This window comes from Chenopodium quinoa, unplaced genomic scaffold (genome assembly GCF_001683475.1).
Source record: "Chenopodium quinoa cultivar QQ74 unplaced genomic scaffold, ASM168347v1, whole genome shotgun sequence".
NCBI lineage: Eukaryota > Viridiplantae > Streptophyta > Magnoliopsida > Caryophyllales > Amaranthaceae > Chenopodium > Chenopodium quinoa.
Genome location: NW_018743987.1, coordinates 2,678,839 through 2,702,033, shown reverse-complemented (window position 1 = coordinate 2,702,033; position 23,195 = coordinate 2,678,839). Strand labels below are relative to the sequence as shown.

Here is a 23,195-nt window from a genome sequence, read left to right as displayed (position 1 = left end):
ATATATTCCCGCCCCGCTTTTAGCTTCTTATCAGGAGGCAAAGTAGATTGCAATTCTTCCATATCCTTTTCAGAAAGTGGTTGTGACGTTTGTTCAGAAAAAGAAGCAGACCGTTTGGATTGAGAGCTCTCCATCTACAATATAATTATATACAATATAAGTAATTTTAAAGTAACAATTATATACACATACCATTTTATAAAAAAAATTTAAGAGCAACTTACATTGCAAGAATAAGAATCCGTGGTTCCTTGACTTCCTTCACTCCCTGCAAGAATAAAAACAAAAATAAGAACCCCTGAACTACACACAGGTTAGCCAACTTATTTAATCTTAATAATCTGAGTCCATACTTTTAGCAGCCTAGCAGGAATAAACACAAATTTTAAAGTATAAGTTAGCTTAAAAAGTGTCCATATATACACATTAGAAATATCAATACACATTAGAAATACTTTCAACTTTCTGAAATTTATGTTAAGAAAAAAATGAGAGAGGCATTGCCCACACAACACAACACAACCAACTTTCTGAAATTTATGTCAATACCCAGATCCACCACTGCCCACACAACACAACACAAGTACACAACCAGCTTCATTGGCAGCCCCACCCCTAGCCGCCTTCCGTGACACTCCACCCAAATTATGGATATTCAGGTAAGATGGTGTTTTACTGGTTGTATTGGACAAAAGTGTTTTACTGATAAGATGAGCTATGTACTTTTGGAGACTTTGGAGTAACGAACTAACTTGAAATGGCTTTCTATAGGACTTGTTTATGAAGTCAACGTTAGATTCTATTTTCAAAGTTGCATTTGGAGTTGATCTAGACAGTATGTGTGGCTCAAATGAAGAAGGGAAGAAATTTGGCCAGGCTTTTGATGATGCTAGTGCTTCAACCATGTTACGATATGTAGACATCTTTTGGCCTATCAAGAAATTTCTCAACATTGGCGCAGAGGCTAAACTTAAGAGAAGTGTCAAAACTGTTGATGATTTTGTTTACAAATTAATCAGTAACAAAGTGGAACTAATGAAAAGTTCACAAAGCAATGTCTCAGTAAGTGAATCATAACTTAGAAGTCTGTAATCATATCGGTTTACTGAGGAGATTAATGCATTCTTTCTGTGTGAATTTGTAGGAAATGCAGATGAAAAAGGATGATATCTTGTCAAGGTTCCTGGAGCAGAGCGACACTGATTTGAAGTATCTGAGAGATATAATCTTGAGCTTTGTAATTGCGGGTAAAGACACAACAGCAGTTACACTTTCATGGTTTGTTTACATGCTTTGTAAACACCAGAATATACAGGAAAAGGTTGCTGAAGAAGTAAGGAAAATTACGAAAATGGAAGGAGTTGGAAAATTTTCAGAACTTGCTGCTAGTTTGACAGAAGAATCACTTGAAAGAATGCAGTATTTACATGCTGCATTGACAGAAACTCTCAGACTCTATCCAGCAGTTCCAGTCAGAAAATTTCATTGCTCTCATAATCTCATTGTTTGTTCTCTTCCTTTTTATTTTTCTCTTTTGTGTTACACGTTACTTGCTGAAGTTTATGTCAATTTCAGAGGCACATTCCAACTTATCATATATCAACCAAGCTAATTTCTACCTTTCTCTCAATTTCTAATTTTGAAATCAAAATAATTGCATTTTCTCTAATTTCAAAGTCCAACCAAAAGGAGTCTAAGAAATTCAGGTACTTGACAAAAATAAACAATGCAATCATGATGAAAAACTAATTGTCCTCTGCTACAATCCCATTACCAAAACATAAAAATAAATAAATTCGAAGATAAACCATACTTGTTATCAATTCTAAACATTAAACCCTAAACTTTAAACTAAAAAAAACCAAAAAAAAAACATAAATTCGAAAGAAATTCGAAAATAAACCAAAAAAGAAAAAACATAAATTCGAAAACATTGAAGTAAAAAAAAGAAATTCAACATGCAAACATCAAATAATCATTATAAGCAATTGAAACATGAATAAACATATAAATTCTAACACTTAATTCATTATTTCGAATACAAAATACCCAAACATAATTAGATAATTTAGATTTACATTAAAAAAAAAAAAACTTACCGGAGAAATGGAAAATCGCGCAGTAGCTGTCTCATGCGGTGGTCGGTGGGCGCCTGGGCTTCGCCTGAGAGAGTGAGGAAGGCAGGAGGTGTCGGCGGTGGGCGTTGCCGCGTTGGGCTGACTCGGCTGAGACTTGCGTGACTGCGTGTCTGCGTGAGGGAGAGGGGGAGAGTGGAGACAGCCTGTGTTTGTTAGGGTTAGAATGAAATGAAAGAGAATTCAAGCGTCACTCAAGGCCTCAAGCTGTCAAGCAGGAAGCAGCAGCATTATTTTAATTTTTTTTTTTTTTTTTTTTTTTTTTTTTTTTTTAAAAAAAAAAACAATTTTTCCGGGTTTCAGGTCCGGACCTGAAAACCCCGGGTTTAGACCGGGTCCGGACCGGAACCGGGAACCTTGATTTTTAAGGACCGGGACCGGACCTGAATCAACAGGTCCGGGTCAGGTCCGGTCCGGATCAGGTCGGTTCAGGTCCGGTTTCAGGTCCGGTCCAGTTTTTGTACACCCCTAGGCATATACACCCCTCAAAATATTTATTTACCCATATACTCCTATTAATGTTTACTGCTTGTTTGTCATTAAGCGTATTCTTGATCTAATTCAACGCTTTTTATCTTTCTTCCTGCGCCCTTTTCTCTTCTTCCTCCTTTATTTCTCTCCTCTCCTCCTTTATTCTTGAACAATTGTCACTTGTCAGTATAATCAATTTAGGATTGTTTTGCTTTTGCCTTTCCACCTTCCTGATGGTGCTTGCATCTAATCAGAATTCTTTCTCACCTTGACTAGAAGTTTTCTTCTCCCTAATTATAATAAAATTGGTTGAAATTTGTGTTAAATTTTAATCTACTTTGTTCTATTTCGTTAATTTCTTTGTCATTAATCTCATACTTCTTTATTCGAATTTTTGAATTTCTTTTTTATCCTATATAATTTTCCCTGAATTGTCCTCTAAATTGAACTTTTAAATTGTAATTGATTTTCGTAAATTCAAGATTATGTTTCTAGATTTCTTTCAATCACACATATGTCTTTACTGTTTAGCACATCTTTCATGTCAATTGAGATTAAGTTGAGGTATTTTCTCTATATCATACATGTGTGCAGTATAGGATTAGAAATATATGTAATTGTGAAGTCTGATGTCGGCTAGAGTTATGATGAAAACGAGCCAGGTCTCAATTGACATGAAACCTGGCTCATATATCCTCTCCTGACCGAATCTAGGTTCATATATCCTCTCTTGATGGTCTCTATTAAAGAGGTATATCTGATAGATTCGGTATTGAAAGTTGATGATATGGAACACATGATGCTAATATATGTATCAATGTATGTATGTGTATTTTTGTTCGCAAATGTATGCGATTGAGAGGCTTAACAATCTGAGAGGGAGATGCATGGCTTCAATGAATTCTTGGTCTTCTAAAAGGTAGTATTACATTATCACTTTTGTATATGTTGAATGTCTGGAAACCTTACATTGCAATGTTTTTCTCCCTTTTATAATATATGATGTCTTTTGGCTTCAAATGTGGACAGAAGTGATTTTATATTCTTGTGGAGGGTTGTTTACTTAGAAAATAAATGTTGGTCATATAGTTATGCCAGTAAATGGGAGAACTATGCTTATCAAGTTACCTATAAGGTAATTGTTCTTAAAAAAAAAAAGGTAATTGTGTGTCCTCATAATTTGTTTAGTTATTTAGTCAATTTTGGGTGAATTGCCCCTACACTGTGTAGCATATTGCATCAAGTATTGAACTTGGAAGGGTAAAGAATATGGTTAACTTAGTTTCTTATGAGAATTTTGCACTCCATACTATACTTTGTTTAGGTCACCATAATGTGATTGTCTGGTCATAAATGGGAAAAGTATGCCCATTATAAGTTAAAGGTAAGTCTGCTTCAACAAAAATGGTACTTGTGCTCCTCAAGATTTGCGTTTTCAATTGGGGAAAGGGAATTGATAAATTACCTAATATAGATTCATTTAGAGTGTTCCTTCAAGTCCTGACTTGTAAAGACAAATGTTGTTTTACTTGATTTGTCATGAGCATTTCATTGCATTCATAGTGTATCATGTGTATCTTGATGTGAGTTTCCGAGCAATAACGGTAAAGGTATTCTTATTGTAAGCTAAAAGGTAATTGTGCTTAAACGAAATGGGTAATTGTGTTTCTCAATATTATCTTTGTTATCTGGTCGATTTAGGATAGTGGTATAGGTGAATTGACTCTTGTTCTATAGAACCTTGATGGGTAAAGGCAATTAGGCAAGTGTTTACTTGCTTGATTTGCAGTCCATATTGTATAGTGATTACATCATCTTTATGTAAGTTTTGAGCATCATCTATTTAGAAAATTGTTCTGTTCCTTTATTGTGTGGCATATGATATTTTCCAAATTTATCAATCTGCCTCTATATGTTTTTGTATGCTGATTTTAGGGGTCGCCATGCATCAAAGGTTACTGAAGAAGAGGAAGATGAGGAGTGTTTAAAGGAGGAAGAAACTAAGCCTTCCAATACAAGGTTGGTCACTCAACTTTCTTATGTGTTCTGCTATCCATTTTAAGTGTTTTATGACAAGCTAGGTTCATGTAATAAACCTATAGAGTTGGTTTTATATAGTGAATGCCCATTTAATTTTCTCTTGGAGCATCTGATGATTTACTTTTTTTCATTAGAGCATGTTTTTGTTAGGAAACTATTGATTGTGTCTACCCTATACTTATCCTTTGCATTTCTCAAGATTGAATTTTCTACATGAAATACTTTGAAACATATGAATTATCTTATCACTGAAACTTATAGTAGAGATGCTTGAATTTGCAATGGCTATCTCCAATTCCATCTTATTTAGCTCTTTCTTGTAGTGCTTTATTGTCATTGTATATTAGATATGAAGTTAGAAAAAATTTCTGATAGCACACATTACCTAAGCTGGGATTTGAATGAATTTTAGTACATGAGGTTTTGGTTGGTCTTTCGATGGTCAATATAGTGTATTTGGACAAATGGACAAAGTTATACATATGGGGGAGAGGGAAGGAAAGAGGAAGAGATATCATGATATCCCCTAAAAGAGTGGCATAACTGTTTTTTTTTAAGAAAAAATAAAATATGTCTTATTGTGAAGAGTTTAAAAACAAGCTAATATAACTTTCCTCTAAGGGCTAGCCATTTCGCATGCATCACGCGCGTTGGCCCCCCTAGTTTGAGAAAATACAAGGGTTTTTTCTACGTAGTAACCTCTAAATTTCCTTTTTCTACGATGTGCCTCATTTTTTAGAAACCTACACAATAACCCCAAAAGACATTTATTTTCTATATGATAACCTTGTCGTTATCTGACCGTTAACAAATTCCGTTAGTGGGACCCACTCTCCACTTGATAATAATTTTTTATCGATTTGCGCATTAGAAATTGTTCCCTTAGATACTTTGGCTCTTATGGGACCAATTTGAGCTCAAATTTTGGAAAAAAAAACATAAACACCTCTTTCTTCTTATTAAAAAAATGTCTCGATTTACGTGTTTACGTATTAATACACAAAAGGAGGCATTTACGTTATTTTTTTTACCAAATCTAAGCTCAATTTGGATCTTTAAGATCAAAAATAGCCCCCAATACCTTTAATGGAACATTTTTCAATATGCAAATCGATAAAAAATAATTATTAAGTGGAGAGTGAGCCCCACTAACAGAATTTGTTTACGGCGGATAACAACAATGTTACCGTATAAAAATTAAATGTATTTTGGGATTATAGTGAGGATTTCTCAAAAGAGGGGGTATATCGTAAAAAAATAGAAAGTCAGAGGGTTATAACGTAGAAAAATTCAAATACAAGTTATCAAGTGGTATGTTTGTACGTAGTAAATATTTTACTAGAGATTTCTGCTTTAATAAAAGCTACAAATTTTTACCTAGACTCTAGTCTAGGATGAAATCCCTGCACCCCCTTGCAAACAACGCCGCATCACTATTGTTTTTAATTTCTTTCACCTTCAAACTACAGGACAATCTAACTTGATCTCCATCTTACATCTTTGTTGATCTCTCTTCTCCGTCGATCACAAAATAACTTTTGGTAGAATCGCTACATTTGCATGCTTTAAATATATTTATGAATTGCAGAGATTATTGTGTATTGATTTAATCAAAAATTGATTGTCGTAACTTACGATCAATTAGTTCAACAAGCAAATAACTAGCTTAATCAAACAGCCAAGCCATATCAAGAAACTAACACAAAAATTATAAAAATAATTTGATCCAATATTTCCTAATTTTTTTTGTGGGATGAAGATCTGGAATTATATATGCTAGTTTACTGTCGTGGTGGAGGCGATGACGACGCAACTAAAGTTGTCGATTACTTATTGTTCCAATTTTTAATTTACTTTGTAGTTGATGCCAAATATGAAAGTAATAGAGAAGGAGAAGAAAAAGATGAAAAATGAAGCTTAGAGGATTGTAGAGTATTAAGAAAGAGAGAGAAAATTATGAAGACTAAAGCTCAAGAAAAGATACCATAAACACTGTACCGTACTGTATAATGAATTTGTTCATGAATGAAAGACAAACATAAATGAACATACAATATTTTGTAATTGAACATTTAATTATGGTTTGATAGAACATTTACTTATTTTCATAGATGATAAAAAATTTATAAAAGTTATCTTTTTTGTATTATTAAAGGAATTTGAGGATAATTATTGAAGCTTATGTGAAAAATAAACATATATTAAAATTTTGTGGAGATATGAAGTATATAATATTTATACATATGAAAATGAACATCAAATAATATATAAATGAACATTTTTTTTATCATTTTCATGTAAAGCTATAGAAAATCAAATTGTTTTTGAAATTCCTTATTAAATATGTAGAAAATATATAAAGACCGAAGATGGAAAAAGTGTGGACATTTATCAAAAATCTAATGATCGTCTATTAATATGCGAATAACGATCATATACTTATATATAAATAAACATTTATCAAAATGAAAATGAACATTCAACAAAAAGAATGTATTGTAGTTCATCAAGTAAACACTATAGGTTGTGCAATATGAGTTTGTTCTCTTGTAGCTATTGATTTAACTATATTGTCAATATATTCATAACTTGATGTACGTGTATAAATATGACAATGAACATGCATCCATTTCTAGATGAGCTTATTTCAATACAAGAATGAACATTTATTAAAATATCCTGAAATTAAAAAGAAAATTAACAAATGTCTTAACCGTGCTTTTAAATTATGGGATTGAACAATTGCAATACTACATGTATAAACATCTACTAAAAAATCGAAATATACATCTATTAATATCCTGACTATGTATTTACATGAGAATGAACAAAAGACTTTGATAAGAACATCAAATTTATTTATAAGTAGTTTAAATATAATAAATATGAACATTAGACGCTATATATATATATATATATATATATATATATATATATATATGATAGGAAAAATAACACATGAAAAATTATTAAAAAAAAACAATATATACATAAAAATGAACCTAAAAGAGTATAGAAACTGACGTGATCAACATAATATGTAAATGAGCATCTACTCACATATAAATGAACTTATAATGGAATGATAATGAACATGGCATAAAATTAATGAGCATTAAAAAAATATATGTGGTTAAACATATAAAGCTCTACTCAATGTTTTTAGTATCTTACTGCTTGCATAAAATATACTTTTATCTTAGGTGTGACATACAAATGATACATGCAGGCTAAATAGTAAGTACTACATATACTTAATTACCTACTACTCCATACTGTCCATAAAAAAGGGTACGTATTTGTAACAATCAATACACATTATTTACAAAACGTGAATGAATGTCTATCAAAATTGAAATAATAAACTTATCAAAATAAAAATGAACATTTATCAATATGAAAATGAACATTTATTAATACGAAAACAAAACATACACCATGTATATATCAATATCGCAATAAATATATATAAAATAAAGTGATCTTGTATCAATATGGAAATGAACATTTATCAATATGAAAATCATTAATAAAGTTAAAATAAAAATAATACTTTAATAAATTTTTTTGACTTGGGAAAGAAAAAGAAAGCAACTATGCTTATGATAACTGTCAATTAGAAAGAGAAAGCAGAATTAGAGACTGAAAAATTTAAGAGGGACAAATATTGATGGGAAATTTATTCAATGAAATTTTTGTTGATTGAATTTCCATGGAAATTACTAGTAGAAGAACAAATCACACACTTCTAAGTCACATAGACGATTAATCGATTATTCATCTCCGCCATCGTCGCCGACGGCAACTTTAGTGTTGGAGGTTTTGGAATGCAGAACCATGGAGGTAGTTTGGGGAGTGTTCAATAGGTAGATCATTACTTGCTAGAAATCTCATTGTCGATGAGCGATCTCGATGGTTTTATGAAGCGTGTCATTTTGATGGGTTTAGATACTGGGTTAATAAGGAGGCTAAACCCATTGTTTCAGAGGGAGTGTAGGTAGAGCTACATACACTAGAGTCTAGAGATATATAATTAAATAAAAGCTATTCTATCTTTTGACTAGCTGGCTTTGTTCACATAAATCAATTCATGCCTTTTCAAGCTCAGCTTCAATGAAAGAGTGAAAGCTCAAATTTTGAGCCCAACCTTTGTTGATGGGCTGGGCCTATACAACCCCTAAGGCCTATGGGCTTGGCCAATAACCGACCCAACCCATCCCATCTATAAAATTCTGTAAAACTACCAGCAGATGAAGGCAGGGGAGAATAGAACGCAATATGTGAGATTCCAGATACAAAAAACCTCCAACTTAAATGACGACCCAATGCCACACAATTTTCTACTGTAAATTCAAAGACATTTACAACATATTGCCTAGACAGTGATGTACATCAACTGAAAGTTCCTAAATTTTGCTTATGAATTTTGGAATGGGAAAAAAAAAAAAAAAGAAAAAAAAAGGTCGCATATACAGCATAAGATCAGTACTTTTCAGAGACTGGTCTTGAAGGAAAGAGTCTCAAGAGAAATGTTAATAACGACCATAGACAGACCAGAGCAACAAAATAGAAGGTTACAGACACTGCTGCTAAAGCTCCGCTTCTCTCTACCACTTCTTGGGTAGCCTCAACCCCACTCATCATAAATCTCAAACCCTCAACATAAGTTATAGCTCTAGTTAGTTGATAGAACCTATAAATCTGCCAAGAAAAGTCACAACCATTAGGGAAATATAGGTAAGATAAGAAAAAATGAGAATTAATTGAAGCAAACAGATACCTCAAAGATAATCGGAACTAAAGGCCAACAGGCCGATCCTCGTTTATCAATAAAAGCCTCAAGTGCATACTGACCCAGATAACCAACTAGCAAGGGAGTCACTGCAACAATAGCATTCATGCCAATCACTGGCCATGTGGTGTAAGTTACCGCTATAGGAGCAATTACCTTCAGGCCCATGGCAAAAAAAGAAGTTGATAGGTGTCCCTTCAGACCAGTTATGAGGCTCCATCGTTTTGCACTAAATTGAAGATATGGCCTTTGGATGCGATCAGTTATTAGAAGGAAGATTGCAATACCAGAATAGAACACAGCTTCACTAGAAAGGATACCAGCAATCTCTGTTGTGTGCCATAGTAGATCGCGATTAGTGTACAACTATGTGAACTTAGTACACAAACCATATATGAATAATTGAATTCTGCCGGGTCGACTGAAAAAGAACTCCTTTCGTGAACTAATGATCATTAATTTCTATATTACTATAATGATTCGTGATAGAAGAGTCTCTCGTCAATTATCATGACAACTAAGGACCATTTCAATTGACAAAAAAAAAAAAAAAATTTGCTCTAGAAACAAGCAGATGAACTATTCTGGATAAACACTGCAATGTTTGACAACAAAATGTAACTTAAGATCTTTGGGAAAAGGAGAGTAGAAAGCTTAATGAAGATCCTGCAAAATCTCCAACTAACACAAACATGACACATTGGTTTAAGCATATTGTTCGGTGAAGTATTTAAGGAAAAGAGCTATCTCTAAAGAGTGAGCTTAAATTTGTCAACAGCCCTGCATTAACTTCTATCAAATTAAACCTTTGCAGTTTGCAATAATATTTAGTAATAAGAAAGAGCCGTAAGATACTAATACAAATCTGCAGACTACAACTGTTATGTCCTGCAAACTCTAATTTTAGACATTTATGTGAGTGTCGTGCTTGCACTAATCTGTGCAATAGTTCAGTCCTGCAAGCTCAAATTTTAGAATCTTATGTGGGTGTTGTGCTAGCACTCGTGAATACATACATTTCAATTCCTGCCAATAGTTCCCAAATAAATTATTATTGGCATATGGACAAAATGAAACAAGCACTAGAATACTAGAAATCAAATATATCAACCTACTCAAGAACAAATAGCATGAGAAAGTTACCTGCAAGAGCCTCATTCTTGAAAACACCATCAAATGCATTAGATAATATTATTGGAGGGAGTATCAAAGATAGTATCAGAACAAGTGGTGCAAGAATCCAAATCACAGAACCACCATCATCCTTAAATGGAGATGAAGACAGCTTGCTCTCTTCAATAGCATGGTGAGTCACCCCATAAAACGAAACTGAACCCGATTTCCCTCCAAACGGTTCAACACTAGCATACTTAGAAGAAAGTTTTGATTTCGCAGGCAAATCAGAATGCACCTCAGGAATATCAGCATTACTCTTTGAAGGAACTTCCAATATGTCATTCGAATCAGAGTGTAATGCATATATTTTAGACACTTCCTTTACTTTTGGCAACAGAGATACCTTAACTCCCCATTTCAAATTAGAAATTGCATATGCTGAAGAATTCAAACCACAATTAGACATCAAAAAACTGAATCAAGCAAGAAAGCTCATAACAATTTTTGCCTACTACGTATATCTAATCAAATGGGCAATAAAATGAATTACTATTATTATCAAAGCAAAAATTAACACAACATTATATCCCCAGTACGAATTAGAGATCGCATATGCTGAAGAAAACCATAATTAGACCCCAGAAAACTAAATTAGCAAGAAAATTCAGAACAATTTTAGCCAATATATGATCAAATGGCCAATTAAATGAATTATTAAAGCAAAATCAACACAACATTAGAACATTACAACCCCATTTCTAATTAGAGATTGCAAATGCTGAAGAAAGTAATCAAATTACACCATAATAAGACCCCAGAAAACTAAATTAAGCAACAAAGTTCAGAACAATTTCAGCCTATATTTAATCAAAATATCAAATGAGCAATAAAGTGAATCATTAGAACAACAAATATACTTATACTTACATTTAGCAAGATTATTAAACTGGATATTCCGGTGCCCTGCATTAATCACGGTCGAACGAACCTATCAAACCCAGAAAATAATAGAATTAGTAACAAAAATTTCCATGAAATTGAACAATTTTCAACCAAATTTGAAAAAAATATTACATTTTTTACAGAGTGAGGATGAGGAATCGTCGGGGATCCAAAAGAACAACAAATGGATTGCGAACCCATTGATTGAATTTATTTATTTATTTTTTTTTAAAAAAATTGGGTAGGGTTTTAGGCAGTTGAAGAAGGGTTTAACATTTCTAGTAAGTGCTGTGAGTTTGAGATAAAGTTAACAGTGAAAAGGATGTTGTCTTGTTTAATTCCTGAACTATGTTGGGCTTTAAAAATTTGATGCAAGGCGGGGTTGGGTCAAAATATGGATTAAGCCCAGTCTCAAAACATTTATTCCCATTTTTTAAGTGTTATATTTTAATCGACACATTGTTTTAGACAATTTAATTGACCTAAATAAAATAAGAGATAAGTGGGGTATTTGGGGTATTAAAAATTGTAAAAGAAAGATAGTGGGGTTAATAATTTATTGAAAAGAAATGAATGTGAGAGAAAAGATATAATATAAAAAGTAGTAGTGGGGACCATGAGAGGAAAGATATATAATATTTTAATGTAGCTTTTTGCCAAGAAAGGAAATATAACACTTATTAAAATACGGCCGGATTTGATAAGTGTAACACTTATTAAAACATGGAGGGAGTATTTGAATTCAATCGTTAATAGATGAGGGGAAATTTTATCCAGAACTACCCTAAGGCCTCGTTCTTTAGAGCTGCTCTGCTATATTCTGTTGAAATCTGCTCTGCTGAAATTTGCTCTGCTCTGGTCTGCCCTGCCCTGCTTAAAAATAATAATAATAATAATAATAATAATAATAATAATAATAATTTAATAATAATAATAATAAACAATTAATATTTATTAATAATAATGATAAATAATTTTTAATAATAATATTATTATTAAAAATTAATATTTAATAATAATAATTAATAATTAATATTTTAATAATAATAATATTAATAATTATAATAATATTTAATAATAATAATAATAACAGTAATAGTAATAATAATAGTAAATATAATAATGATAATAATAGTAATAATAATACATATAATTAATATTATTAATTATTATAATAATAATTGATTTTTTTAATAAAAATTAATATTTATAGATAATAACTAATATTTAAAGATAATACTAATTATTAATTTTTAATAATAATAAAAATAAGGAAAAATTGAATCTAATAATCCCACCTTTGCTCTGTCTGCTCAAAAGAAGCCCAACTTTTCGAAATCTAGGAACAGGCCAACCTTTGTCATGTATTTTCTTAAAACAAGCCCAATTCATTAAATGAACGGTAAATGGAGTTTCTCCTTTCTTCTTCCAGTCACCTTGCCCTCTTTTATACTGTTGACCGTTGGAGAGTAATTAATCACCATTACTCTTCTTACTCTGTGTCATCCTCTTTAAAAACCCACCTCCCCCATTACTCTTCTTACTCTCAATTTCTTTGTTTCTTCTGCAATGGCAAGTCATGCTTCTGGTTCTTCCACTTCAAGGTCACGTTCAAGGCTATCCCCCTTCCCTCACCAGGTGGTTTGCTACCACAATGAAGTGGCGCCACTTAGGATGGTGAAGTATGATGGTCCTACCAAAGGCAAGCGTTTTTATGGGTGCTCTTATTGGCCGGTAAGTAATTCTGTTATTGTGTTAAGTTTGTGTGTTTCCTTAATTTGAGTGGCTTATTAATTTTAAAATTTTAGGAACAGAGGACATGTGGATTCTTCAAGTGGGTGGATGAAGTTGATGATGTGCGAGAGCTTCAAACCATTGTCATGGAGAGGGATACCCAAATTGCTGAGCTTGAGATGGAGAAGGATGAATTGAAGGAGAAGATCAGAAGGTTGAAGGCCAAGAAGGAGAAATTGGTCAATGAAGTTGAAGAGATGGGGATTGCAACAACAGAGACCATGTTTGCACTGAAGGAGAACAACAAGGACAAGAAATTGATGCTGACTCTGATTTTCTCATGGGCGTTTTTCAGTCTTGTTTTGTTTATGAAGTAATTATGTTGTAGTGTGTTGGTGGGGATGGTGATGTTTTATTTTGGATTGTTGTTGTCTTAATTAGGAAAGTGGATGTTTCTCTGTTTTTGGCATGTTGCCAAGGTTAGTCTTGTTTGGCTTAAGTTAGACTTTTGGGGTTGAAGGAGGTTGTTTTAGTTAAAGTTAAGGTGTTAAGCATCAGCATTAGTAGTAGTTTTAGGCTAGATGATGGTGTAATTAGTAGGTGCTAGTATGAAGTGATGTAATGTTAAAATTTGCACCATAAATAAATGTTGATTTTGGTTCTAAATCTGATGGAATTGTTACTAATAATTGAGCACATATGTGGGATAAATATGGTAAAGTAATTAACAACACAAATGGACATAAGTGAAAGTAACATTAAACTGATAAAACAAAACATGTGTTTTAAGGAAAATACACCACAAAGATGAACTAGTACATTTAGCAAAATACATTTAGCATTGTTGAAGTTTACATATGTCTTATCAAAATATAACCCTAGGATTGTTCACACCAAACTAAACTAATTAGAAAGCAATTTCATCTGGCTGATCAAGGCTTTGATGTTGATGACTGACTGAAATTGTAGGAGCAATTAATGGTGCTGTCACTAAGCATTTGAGGCGCAATTGATCCTGGAGGCTGCAAAATAGAAGTGGCAGGAGTTACATGGTTGCATGAGTTTAAAAAAAAAATAACACAATTGATGGTACACTTACATTGTTCATTGTAGCCCCATCATCTGAGATCAGAACACCAAAGCCTTGAGGGATGTAAGCTCTCCCTCTGCCTCCCCTTCCTCTTCCCCTAGAACCTCTGCCTCCCCTTCCTGTTCCTCTAGAACCTGTGCCTGATGAAGGTGAAGTTTCTGCTCCCATGTTCATGTTATCCCCTCTGCCACCTCTACCCCTTGTGTTTGTTGTGGCACCTCTTCCCCTGTTTGCACCTCCCCTATTGGTAACTCCTCCCATGTTGCTACCTCTTCCCCTGGTGACCACCCTACCACCTCTACCTAACCTTGAAGGTTCTGCAGTAGCTGCATAATGACCAGAGTCTGATTGCAATTCAGGTTGTTGTGTTGTGGAAGGGGTTGATCTAGGTCTGCCCCTTGGTCTTTTTGTTGGAGGTGGTATGGGGGTTTCTTTGGTAGGACATCCTCTTTTGTTGTGGCCCTTTTGTTTGCAACCACTACAAGTCATTTCCATCCCATGCTTTGTCAATTTTCCTGGTTTTTTAGGATCTTCAAATGGATTTTTCTTCTGCTTTTTCTTGGCCTACCAGGGCCTATTTTAATTGGGGGGGGGGGATCCATCTCAAATAGGATTCTAGGCCAGTGCCTCTCACCATCAAGGGGTGGGATTGAGTTCTCATAAGCTTTGAGATACACATCTTTATGATAACATGAATCAACATAATCCTCTGCATTTTCGTGTAAGTAGAAAATGGCAGCAACAGCATGTCTACAAGGGATCCCAGTCAAATCCCATTTTCTGCATGTGCATGTCCTTTGATCCAAATTGACAGTAACAGTGTCTAAGTGGTAGCTAACTTGGAACAAAATAGAGGTTGATGGGAGAACATCACACTTTGATGCCTCTTCTTTTTTCTTTTCTAACTTCTTTTGTATCCTAGGGCAGAGTGATGTTGTCCATTTCAACATTTCTTCTTTTTTTGTCACAAGTCTCTTCATAAGAGAAGCCCTTATATCCTCAAGCATGTATAGCAAATTTTTTGCCCTAGCATGGATTATATATCCATTAAAGGTCTCTGCCATATTACTAGTTATCACATCTGCCTTAACCTCAGTTTTTAGGAAGGCCCTACAAAATACCTGTAGACACCTAAAAATGTCTCCCCAAAACCAAACCCGATGATAAATAACCTTTCACCGCCACTGTTGGTCGGGTTTAGTATTTAATCCCGAGAGTGCTTAAAAAATCGTATTTTATTAAATTTTTATTTTTGAAAGGTCCATGGATTAGTCTTGGTATTTGGTAAAAGCATAGTGTTAATTTTAGCCCAAGCTTGTTAATTAATTTTAAGCCCAAACCTTTTTATTTTATTATTTATTTTTGGCCCAAATATTTTATTTATTTTTATTTCACTATTTTCTTATTTTAGCCCGAATAATAAAAGTCAAGAAAAAGCCCGAAATTATCAATCGGCACTTAAAAAGCCGAAAGAAATTAGGGTTAAAAATGAATTTAGACGGAAAAATGGACTGGAACTGACCGTGTCACGGTATAGCCTGACCGTGTCACGGGAACCCTTCCCGTGACACGGGAGGTCTGCCGTGACACGGGAAGTTCCGTGTCCTTTCCGCGTAAACCCTTAACGCGTTTTCCGTTCCCTTTTCTGAAAATTTCCCGCGTCACTCCAAAACTGTACCGTGTCACGGGAATATGTACCGTCTGACGGTACTGTCTAACCGTGTCACGGTACAGTCTGACCGTGTCACGGGAAACTTTTTTAGGGTTTTTATTATTTTAGGGTTCCGTGTGCTCCCTCAACACATTTTCCCTATAAATACCCCCTCATTTCTGATGTACGGGGCAACCAGAATTTTATGATTCTTATTTTCTCTCTTCTATGCTATTAACCTAAACACTAGCCTACCCTTTTCACTTCAAAATTCCTTCTTCAAGCACTCAAAGGAGTCCATATTTCACTCGAGGTTCTGTCCTTAAGCCAAGGCGAGAAAGGTAGAATCGTTTGAGGGTTTGGCCCCAAAATCAACCTTATTTCATTTAATTTAATTTAATTATTGTTTTATTATTTCCTTGAACTTACTAACTCGTTTATTATTTTGTAGTTGCACACAAACAGATTCAAAGTAAGGATCATGCTCTTTTTATTATTATTATTATTTTTCTAACGATTTTTCTTATGTTGTTGGAATTATGATTAAATTGGTTTTTATATTAATATTGATTCTATTATTTATTTTTATCACCATATTGCATGTTTAAAGGGAATATGTAATTGAAAATCACGACTAATAAGATGATTTGGACAACCGGTTTAGGTTCCTTTTTAATCTTATTTTTAATTGAAGTGATCACCAAATTTTTAGAATTATGTGTGCATTAATTTTAAACCAATTTAGCTAAATAATAGTTTGGAGCGAATTGAATATTTTGTTTCTATGCCTTTGAGATCACAGGAATGTTTTTCAATATAAGAATTGAGTAGAGGCCAATACGGGCGAATGTGACTCCATGACTCACTTCGTACCATCATCCCCGATCCTCCTTTCGTGGTTCCAAACCATATGGAGTTAGTAATCTCATGGATTATGAATGGGGTGTAACCTTCACGGGTCAATCGTTGTTGCCTTCGTTGTCCCTTATCGTGGTTGCCTTTTTATGATCCGTGAACAGTTTACAAGTTCCTTACAAACTTGTTGGCGGCTCCCTACTTTATTTGTCCCTAATCGTAATGTCAATTCCCACTTCCTATGAGTGTCGAGCATATTCACACATGCTTTTATGTAGGCGCACTTCGAACGACGCCTACAATACCTTAGGATTGTAAGATGTAAAGGCATCAGCTGCCTTAGGATCTGCCTTTCTTAATATTTCCAAGTTGTCATTATAATCAGCCACACTATATGACTTAGCACAAGACCAAAACATGAATTTCATATCATCTCCCCTAAAATTCTTGTGCCAATGTGCAAATATGTGCCTAGCACAATGTCTATGTTCAGCTCTAGGAAGAACTACTGAAACACTTCTAAGTATTGACTGAAAATAAAAACAAGTCACAAATAAGAGAAGCATTACAAAACAAACATACAATGAAAATCTAAACAACAGTCAAGGTAAGAAGATACCTGATGTTCATCAGAAACAACAACAATGCCAGAGCCATCACCTAGGTCCAAGCTTCTCTGCAAGTTGGTCAGGAACCACTCCCATGATAGGCTATTTTCACCTTCCACCACAGCCCATGCAATAGGATACATTTTATCATTACCATCCCTTCCCACTGCAGACATTAACTGTCCTCCTAGGAAAGTCTTCAAAAAACAGGCATCAATACAAATTATATTCCTGCAGCCTTCCTTCTAACCCTTTTGTACACCTTCAAAACAAACATACAATCTCTGGAACTCTTGTATGTTGTTACCCCCGGTCTTCAAAGTCACTAAATCCAACTGTGTAAGTGGACTTGCCTTTTTCAGAGCTTTAAGATAACTCCCCACTTTCCCATAGTGATCTCTCATTGACCCATGAAGCTTCCTGTGTGCGTAATACTTCACCTTGTATGCCAAGTCCTTCTTCACTATCACTCTGTAGGCTCTTCTCACTGTCTCTATAATCTCTTTTGCAGGCCAATGAGGCCTTGCTTTAAACACATCTAACAGTTGCTCTGCTAACCAAGTTGATTTCAATTGGATATTCTTATCCATGTTTCTGGTGCATGTATGGTCAGCCATCAAAGTCTTCACCACAAAAGCTGCTCTCCTGGAATCCCAGGAAGCATACAACCAAAATGGGTAGCCCTCCCTACACTTAACACCAATTCTCTGTTGCCTTTTCTTATTTGCAGCTACCACAGACAAATTCCTACCTTGAAATATAGCAAATTTAGCTACAGCTTCCTTGAAATCAGCCCTAGATCCAAACCTCTGACCTACCTGCCACTTAAACTGTGAGAAGTCTGTGTCCTTTGCAACTAGAAGACTTCTTCTCTGTTTTTTTTGTTCTACACTAACATCTTCATCACTTGGGTTAGGGGTATGAATTTCTTCCTCAGAGTCTTCATATTCTGAAAATACCTCCCCCTCCTACTCTCTTATTGTGGTTATCACAGTCCCCTGCTCCCTTTGTGCACAAAGCTTCCCCTTAGCAGCCTCAGCTTGTAACTTATGAGCTAATTCAATAACACTACAATTAAAACCCTTAACTCTATCCCTAGCTACCCTCTATTCATCATCACTTGTATCCACTTCATCAATTCACCAAAGTCTGTATTTTCTGCATCTACCACCTCATTACCAAAGTTAACATCATACACTTCATAGTCCCCTAGCCAATCATCACCACCATGACCACCATCCTCCTCATCCAATTCATTTACATAATCTGGATCTGACAATTCCTCATCACTATATACTGCATCATGCAGCAACAAATCTAGGGACAAGGGACTATTTGGCCTATTATCTTCCCATTCATAAACATCTGGAACTACAGATCTAAGATGTGTTTGATGGGAGTCAGTTGTGTTTGGGGTTTCTGTTTGAGTATAGATTCCAGATGTGGGATGGTTGGAAAGTAATGGGAAATTATCACTGGAAGTACAAGGTGGGTGGGTTTGTTTTATAGTGGAAAGTGCTAAAGATGTGGGGTCCAATGCAGAAACTGTCTTGTTCTTGTTTTTGGGATGGTCAAGCATCTTATCTGGTACTACACATGATTCCTGGGTCAGCATAGTTCCTCTCCTTGGAATCAGTTTTTTAAGATTTTTGGGTCTCATGGGCTCAGTTTGGCTCATCTCATTTGGGCTTTTTATTGGGTTATTTAATCCAGTTAGGGATGGTTGACCCTAGCTAAAATCAAGTTCCACCCCATCATGCACTACATACAATTCCACACATCTACTGTCCAGCACAATTGCACCCAAAGTTCTAATCTCAGCATCATTATACACTAATCTCAAACCAGCAACAAAGTCAAAGCCAGGCATCAAATAATAAATCTTATACTCATCACTGTAATCACCACACTTAGCAGCTAGTTCTTTTAAGTAAAACCAACAAAGTTCATCTGGATCAACTGCAAATGTCTTACACTTCCCTCCCATATACACCCAAACACCTTTTTGTTTCTTAAACTTACCTCCATGTTTAAATTTCAAAGTCACACTATCCATAACAATCTGAAACGTTTAAAAAAAAAGAAGGGAAATTCAACAATCATGCACTTCAAAATAAGGAAGTTCAACAATCACGCAATGACGCAATTCATTAGGGTAATCATGCAATTCAGCATTCCACTATCAACAATCAACAGCGAAATAAATTGGGGAAAAAGCTAGGGTTTCACGCGACTTACCTCAAACACAAATACAACAACAAATTGCACTCCCTAATTCGCAATCATGTCCAAAAGCTTGCAACTTTCTTCAAATTAAGGGAGAATCAATGCCCAATTTCAGTTCATAAAGAAGCTTTTTTTTTCCTCGACTTTACAGTAATGGAGTATCGAAGAGAGAAGGTTGGGAGAAATGAAACATGAAAGAAAAAAAAAATTAGATTACCTTTTTACCAGGTTGCCTGTAATTGGGCTTGTTTTAAGAAAATACATGGCAAAGGTTGGCCTATTCCCAGATTTCGAAAAGTTAGGCTTGTTTTGGGCACACAGAGCAAAGGTGGGATTATTAGATTCAATTTTTCCTAAAAATAATAATTAAATAATATTTAATAATACTAATAATAATTATTATAATATAATAATAATAATAATAATAATATTATTATTATTATTATTATTATTATTATTATTATTATTATTATTATTATTATTATTATAATGAAATCTGCTCTGCTCGGCTCTACTCTGCTCTGCTGAAATCTACTCTGCTCTGATATGCTCTCCTGAAATATGCTATGCTCTGCCCAGAAGCTCAAAATATTAGGGCCTAAATATAGGGTTATTTGTGAACAACTACTCCCTCCGTGTTTTTAAGTGTTATAGTTTGACTTTTTTTACTATTCACATAATGGTTTTGACTTGATTATTTTACTAATCTAGAGAAAACAAATGTTATTGTATAATACATTGTTGGATTCGTCATAATGTATACTTTTATAATATCACATTCGTTATAGTTTTACTAACATATAATTAGATAAATTAGTGGTCAAAGTTGTGTCTCTACATGTGTATTTGGTCAAATTGTAACACTTAAAAAAGACACAAAGAGAGTATCTTTTTTTTTTTATTTTATTTGTGAACAACTGTCCATTTTTTTTTATTTGTGAATAATTACCCGCAAGTTTGAATCGTTTAGGTAGCACTTCCTAGTAATGTTTTTCATCCAATTAAAATGTTACTAGAGCCCATATTTTAACCTTTTCCCATCCAATTACCCCCCCAAACCCAACACCTTTTCTCCTCCTCTCTCTTCCCTAATTAATTTTCCCTCCATTCTCACTCAAAAAACCCGATTGAAGAAATCAAGCAAATGAATGCAAATTCTTAGTAATTCACGTAATCTTTCTCACTTTCCTTTTAATTCATTGTTTGTTGTATTTGTTTACAAGTTTTAATTGAATGCAATTAACATAATTATGGTTTAAATTAGTGAATCAGATTAGGGTTTATGGGTTCAAATTAATTTGGGGGTTTCGATTTCTAGGGTTTGGGGGTTCAATTGAGATTTTGGTTTCGATTTTATTGACTTTGAGATTGAATTCAATTGCATTTTAATTAATAATTGACCATTATAATTGGTAGGTTTCCTAATTCTTCATATCACTCCGCTTTGTAATATCATCCAAACAAGTGCAATTGCATTCCACCAAAATTGGAGGCATCATGGACTACAATAAACCCTGGGAGAAGATTCTTGGCTTGTAAATTCTATGATATTGCATCTGGTAGAAGAGGATGCAAGTTTTGAAAATGTATTGATGAAGAAATACTTGAGTGGTACAGGGTTGTTAGTAATCAACTTGTGTTGGAGAAAAAGCTGATGAAAAATGAGATTGCTATTCTGACGCAACAGGTTTACCAGCATCAAGCCAAAAGGCAAGGGTGGAGATTGAAAAGGAACGACTTAACAAGAAATGAAAGACACTATGTGCTGCTATGAAGACGGCAATGGTAGGTGGCTTGCATCGAATTTCAGGACTGATGCAGATGGTGATTGTTGTTGTTATTGGAATGATGTTAGTGTATTTAGAAAGGACAATGATGTATTAGCTAGGAAATTAGGTAATGATTGGGATTACATTTGCAATGTTATAATGGCATTAGTCACAAACTTTGATATGCAAATAAAGTGCAAATACTTACCTTTTGTCAAAGTTAGGTTGTAACTTTATGACAATGAAATGGAATGGTGCTTTGACGACTACCTTTATAATGCAATTTAAGTCACAAGTTTTGAACAAATTGACAGTAAAAAAGACTTGCATTTGATAATCCTAAGTACAAGCCCGTAGTTGATTTGTTCATCTACATTATAATAGGCTACAATAATAATAAACTATATAATGTTGAAGTACATGTAGCCCACAAAGATATTATGATTGTTCTTAATACAAAATACTAACATTAACATTATCACTTGATAATCTATGGCTTCCAAACTAGTGCAATTTTCATTTTTGAATAGATTGGTAGCTTTGCTTTTGATGGTGCTACCTTGGACTAGTCATTGTCGAGACAGGGGTTGGGTGGTTGGGGTTGATTGACTAGGTTGTGATGGACCCAAAGCTGCACCTTTTAAGCTTTATTGAGATGGAGCATCCTAGACTTTGGCTTTCCTAGTTTTAGGGTTAATCTTGCCCTGACAAACAAAAAGAAGAACCAAAACACACATTTAGAACATGGTATAATTGGTAGGAGTTTATAGGTACTACGTAGCGGAAATAATATGAATCATATTCAATTAAGCAACTAATCCCAAGAATCACATACATAAAACACAAGACACATAATCATACCTTTGAAGTGTGAATTCCACGAAGCTATTCGACAGGCAAATCAGGGAGCGAATAGAGCCCTAAGTGTTTCTCCTCTACTTAGTCCACGAGCTTCGAACGAGCCATCCACCAATAATAGATTGGTCGAGTGATTGAGGAAAACTGCGATCACCACCTTTTTCGTGACAAGGACCGACCACCACGAATCACCACCACCACGAACCACCACAAGAGGCGTCGGGAAGGAGAGAGAGCCGTGAGAGAGAGAGGAGAGGAGAGTTTCTGAGGGCTAGGTCTCGTGTTTGCTAATCAGGGTTTGATCACACTGATTAGTGAATTGCATACATGTAAACCATAGGCACCTAGTCTATTTATAATCCTATTATAATTAGACTAGGGCACGAAGCCCAAAACTCCATATCCACTCCATATGCCACCGACCACTATAGGGGATGAGGCCTATGATGGGCCTCGTCCTCTTGTGCTTGATCTAGGCCCTTTGTGTGACCTTATAGGATCCGTCCAATTGGGATTTGGGCTATTTTACTAGTCCAAAGATCGTTAGTACCTCTACCTATGATAAAACGACGACCCAAATGTACGAACTTAATTATCTCTATAATTTGATCCATTTATATATCTAGTAATTGCACGCGACGAAGACATAACTCCTTCAATAATAACTAAGCTTAAAATATAGGAGCTTAATCCCAATTCTTCTTCCTTTAAAGTACATTCCAAGGGTTCATTGATGGAGGTCTGTCACCTTTATCAACCTCTTTGGGTGGTGCTGGATTCTTGCACTTGTTCTTGTAATGCCCTAGGACTCCATAGTTAGAACACTTAGGCACTTTCTTAGCTCTTTGGCTTGACTGAGCTTCTTCCCTTTCACCCGTCTCTGCTTCCTTTTCTTGTGGAAAGGTCTT

The 23,195-nt window shown here is 34.6% G+C and overlaps 2 protein-coding genes across 2 annotated transcripts; one reads left to right on the top strand and one right to left on the bottom strand.

Annotated features, from left to right (window-relative positions):
• Positions 1-567: 567 nt before the first annotated feature.
• Positions 568-1,630, top strand: LOC110690150 (cytochrome P450 704C1-like). Its single transcript, XM_021866976.1, has 3 exons — positions 568-659; positions 772-1,062; positions 1,145-1,630. Exons 1-3 carry the CDS (start codon positions 648-650, stop codon positions 1,610-1,612), a joined length of 771 nt encoding a protein of 256 aa, XP_021722668.1. The 5' UTR covers positions 568-647; the 3' UTR covers positions 1,613-1,630.
• Positions 1,631-8,961: 7,331 nt separating this feature from the next.
• Positions 8,962-12,364, bottom strand: LOC110690149. Its single transcript, XM_021866975.1, has 5 exons — positions 11,629-12,364; positions 11,482-11,542; positions 10,582-10,992; positions 9,427-9,767; positions 8,962-9,347 (listed from the first exon to the last, which is right to left on the bottom strand). The coding sequence occupies exons 1-5, from the start codon at positions 11,695-11,697 to the stop codon at positions 9,129-9,131; spliced, it is 1,101 nt and encodes a 366-aa protein (XP_021722667.1). The 5' UTR covers positions 11,698-12,364; the 3' UTR covers positions 8,962-9,128.
• Between the last annotated feature and the right edge of the window lie 10,831 nt (positions 12,365-23,195).

Excerpts from the sequence above, each read along its gene's own strand:
- LOC110690150 (XM_021866976.1), top strand. Across the intron at positions 1,063-1,144 it reads GTTCACAAAGCAATGTCTCA|GAAATGCAGATGAAAAAGGA; the intron begins GTAAGTGAATCA and ends GTGAATTTGTAG.
- LOC110690149 (XM_021866975.1), bottom strand. The coding sequence starts at position 11,697 with ATGGGTTCGCAATCCATTTGTTGTTCTTTTGGATCCCCGACGATTCCT. Across the intron at positions 10,993-11,481 it reads GTTTAATAATCTTGCTAAAT|CATATGCAATTTCTAATTTG; the intron begins GTAAGTATAAGT and ends TGAATTCTTCAG. Across the intron at positions 9,348-9,426 it reads TAGTTCCGATTATCTTTGAG|ATTTATAGGTTCTATCAACT; the intron begins GTATCTGTTTGC and ends TTTTCTTGGCAG.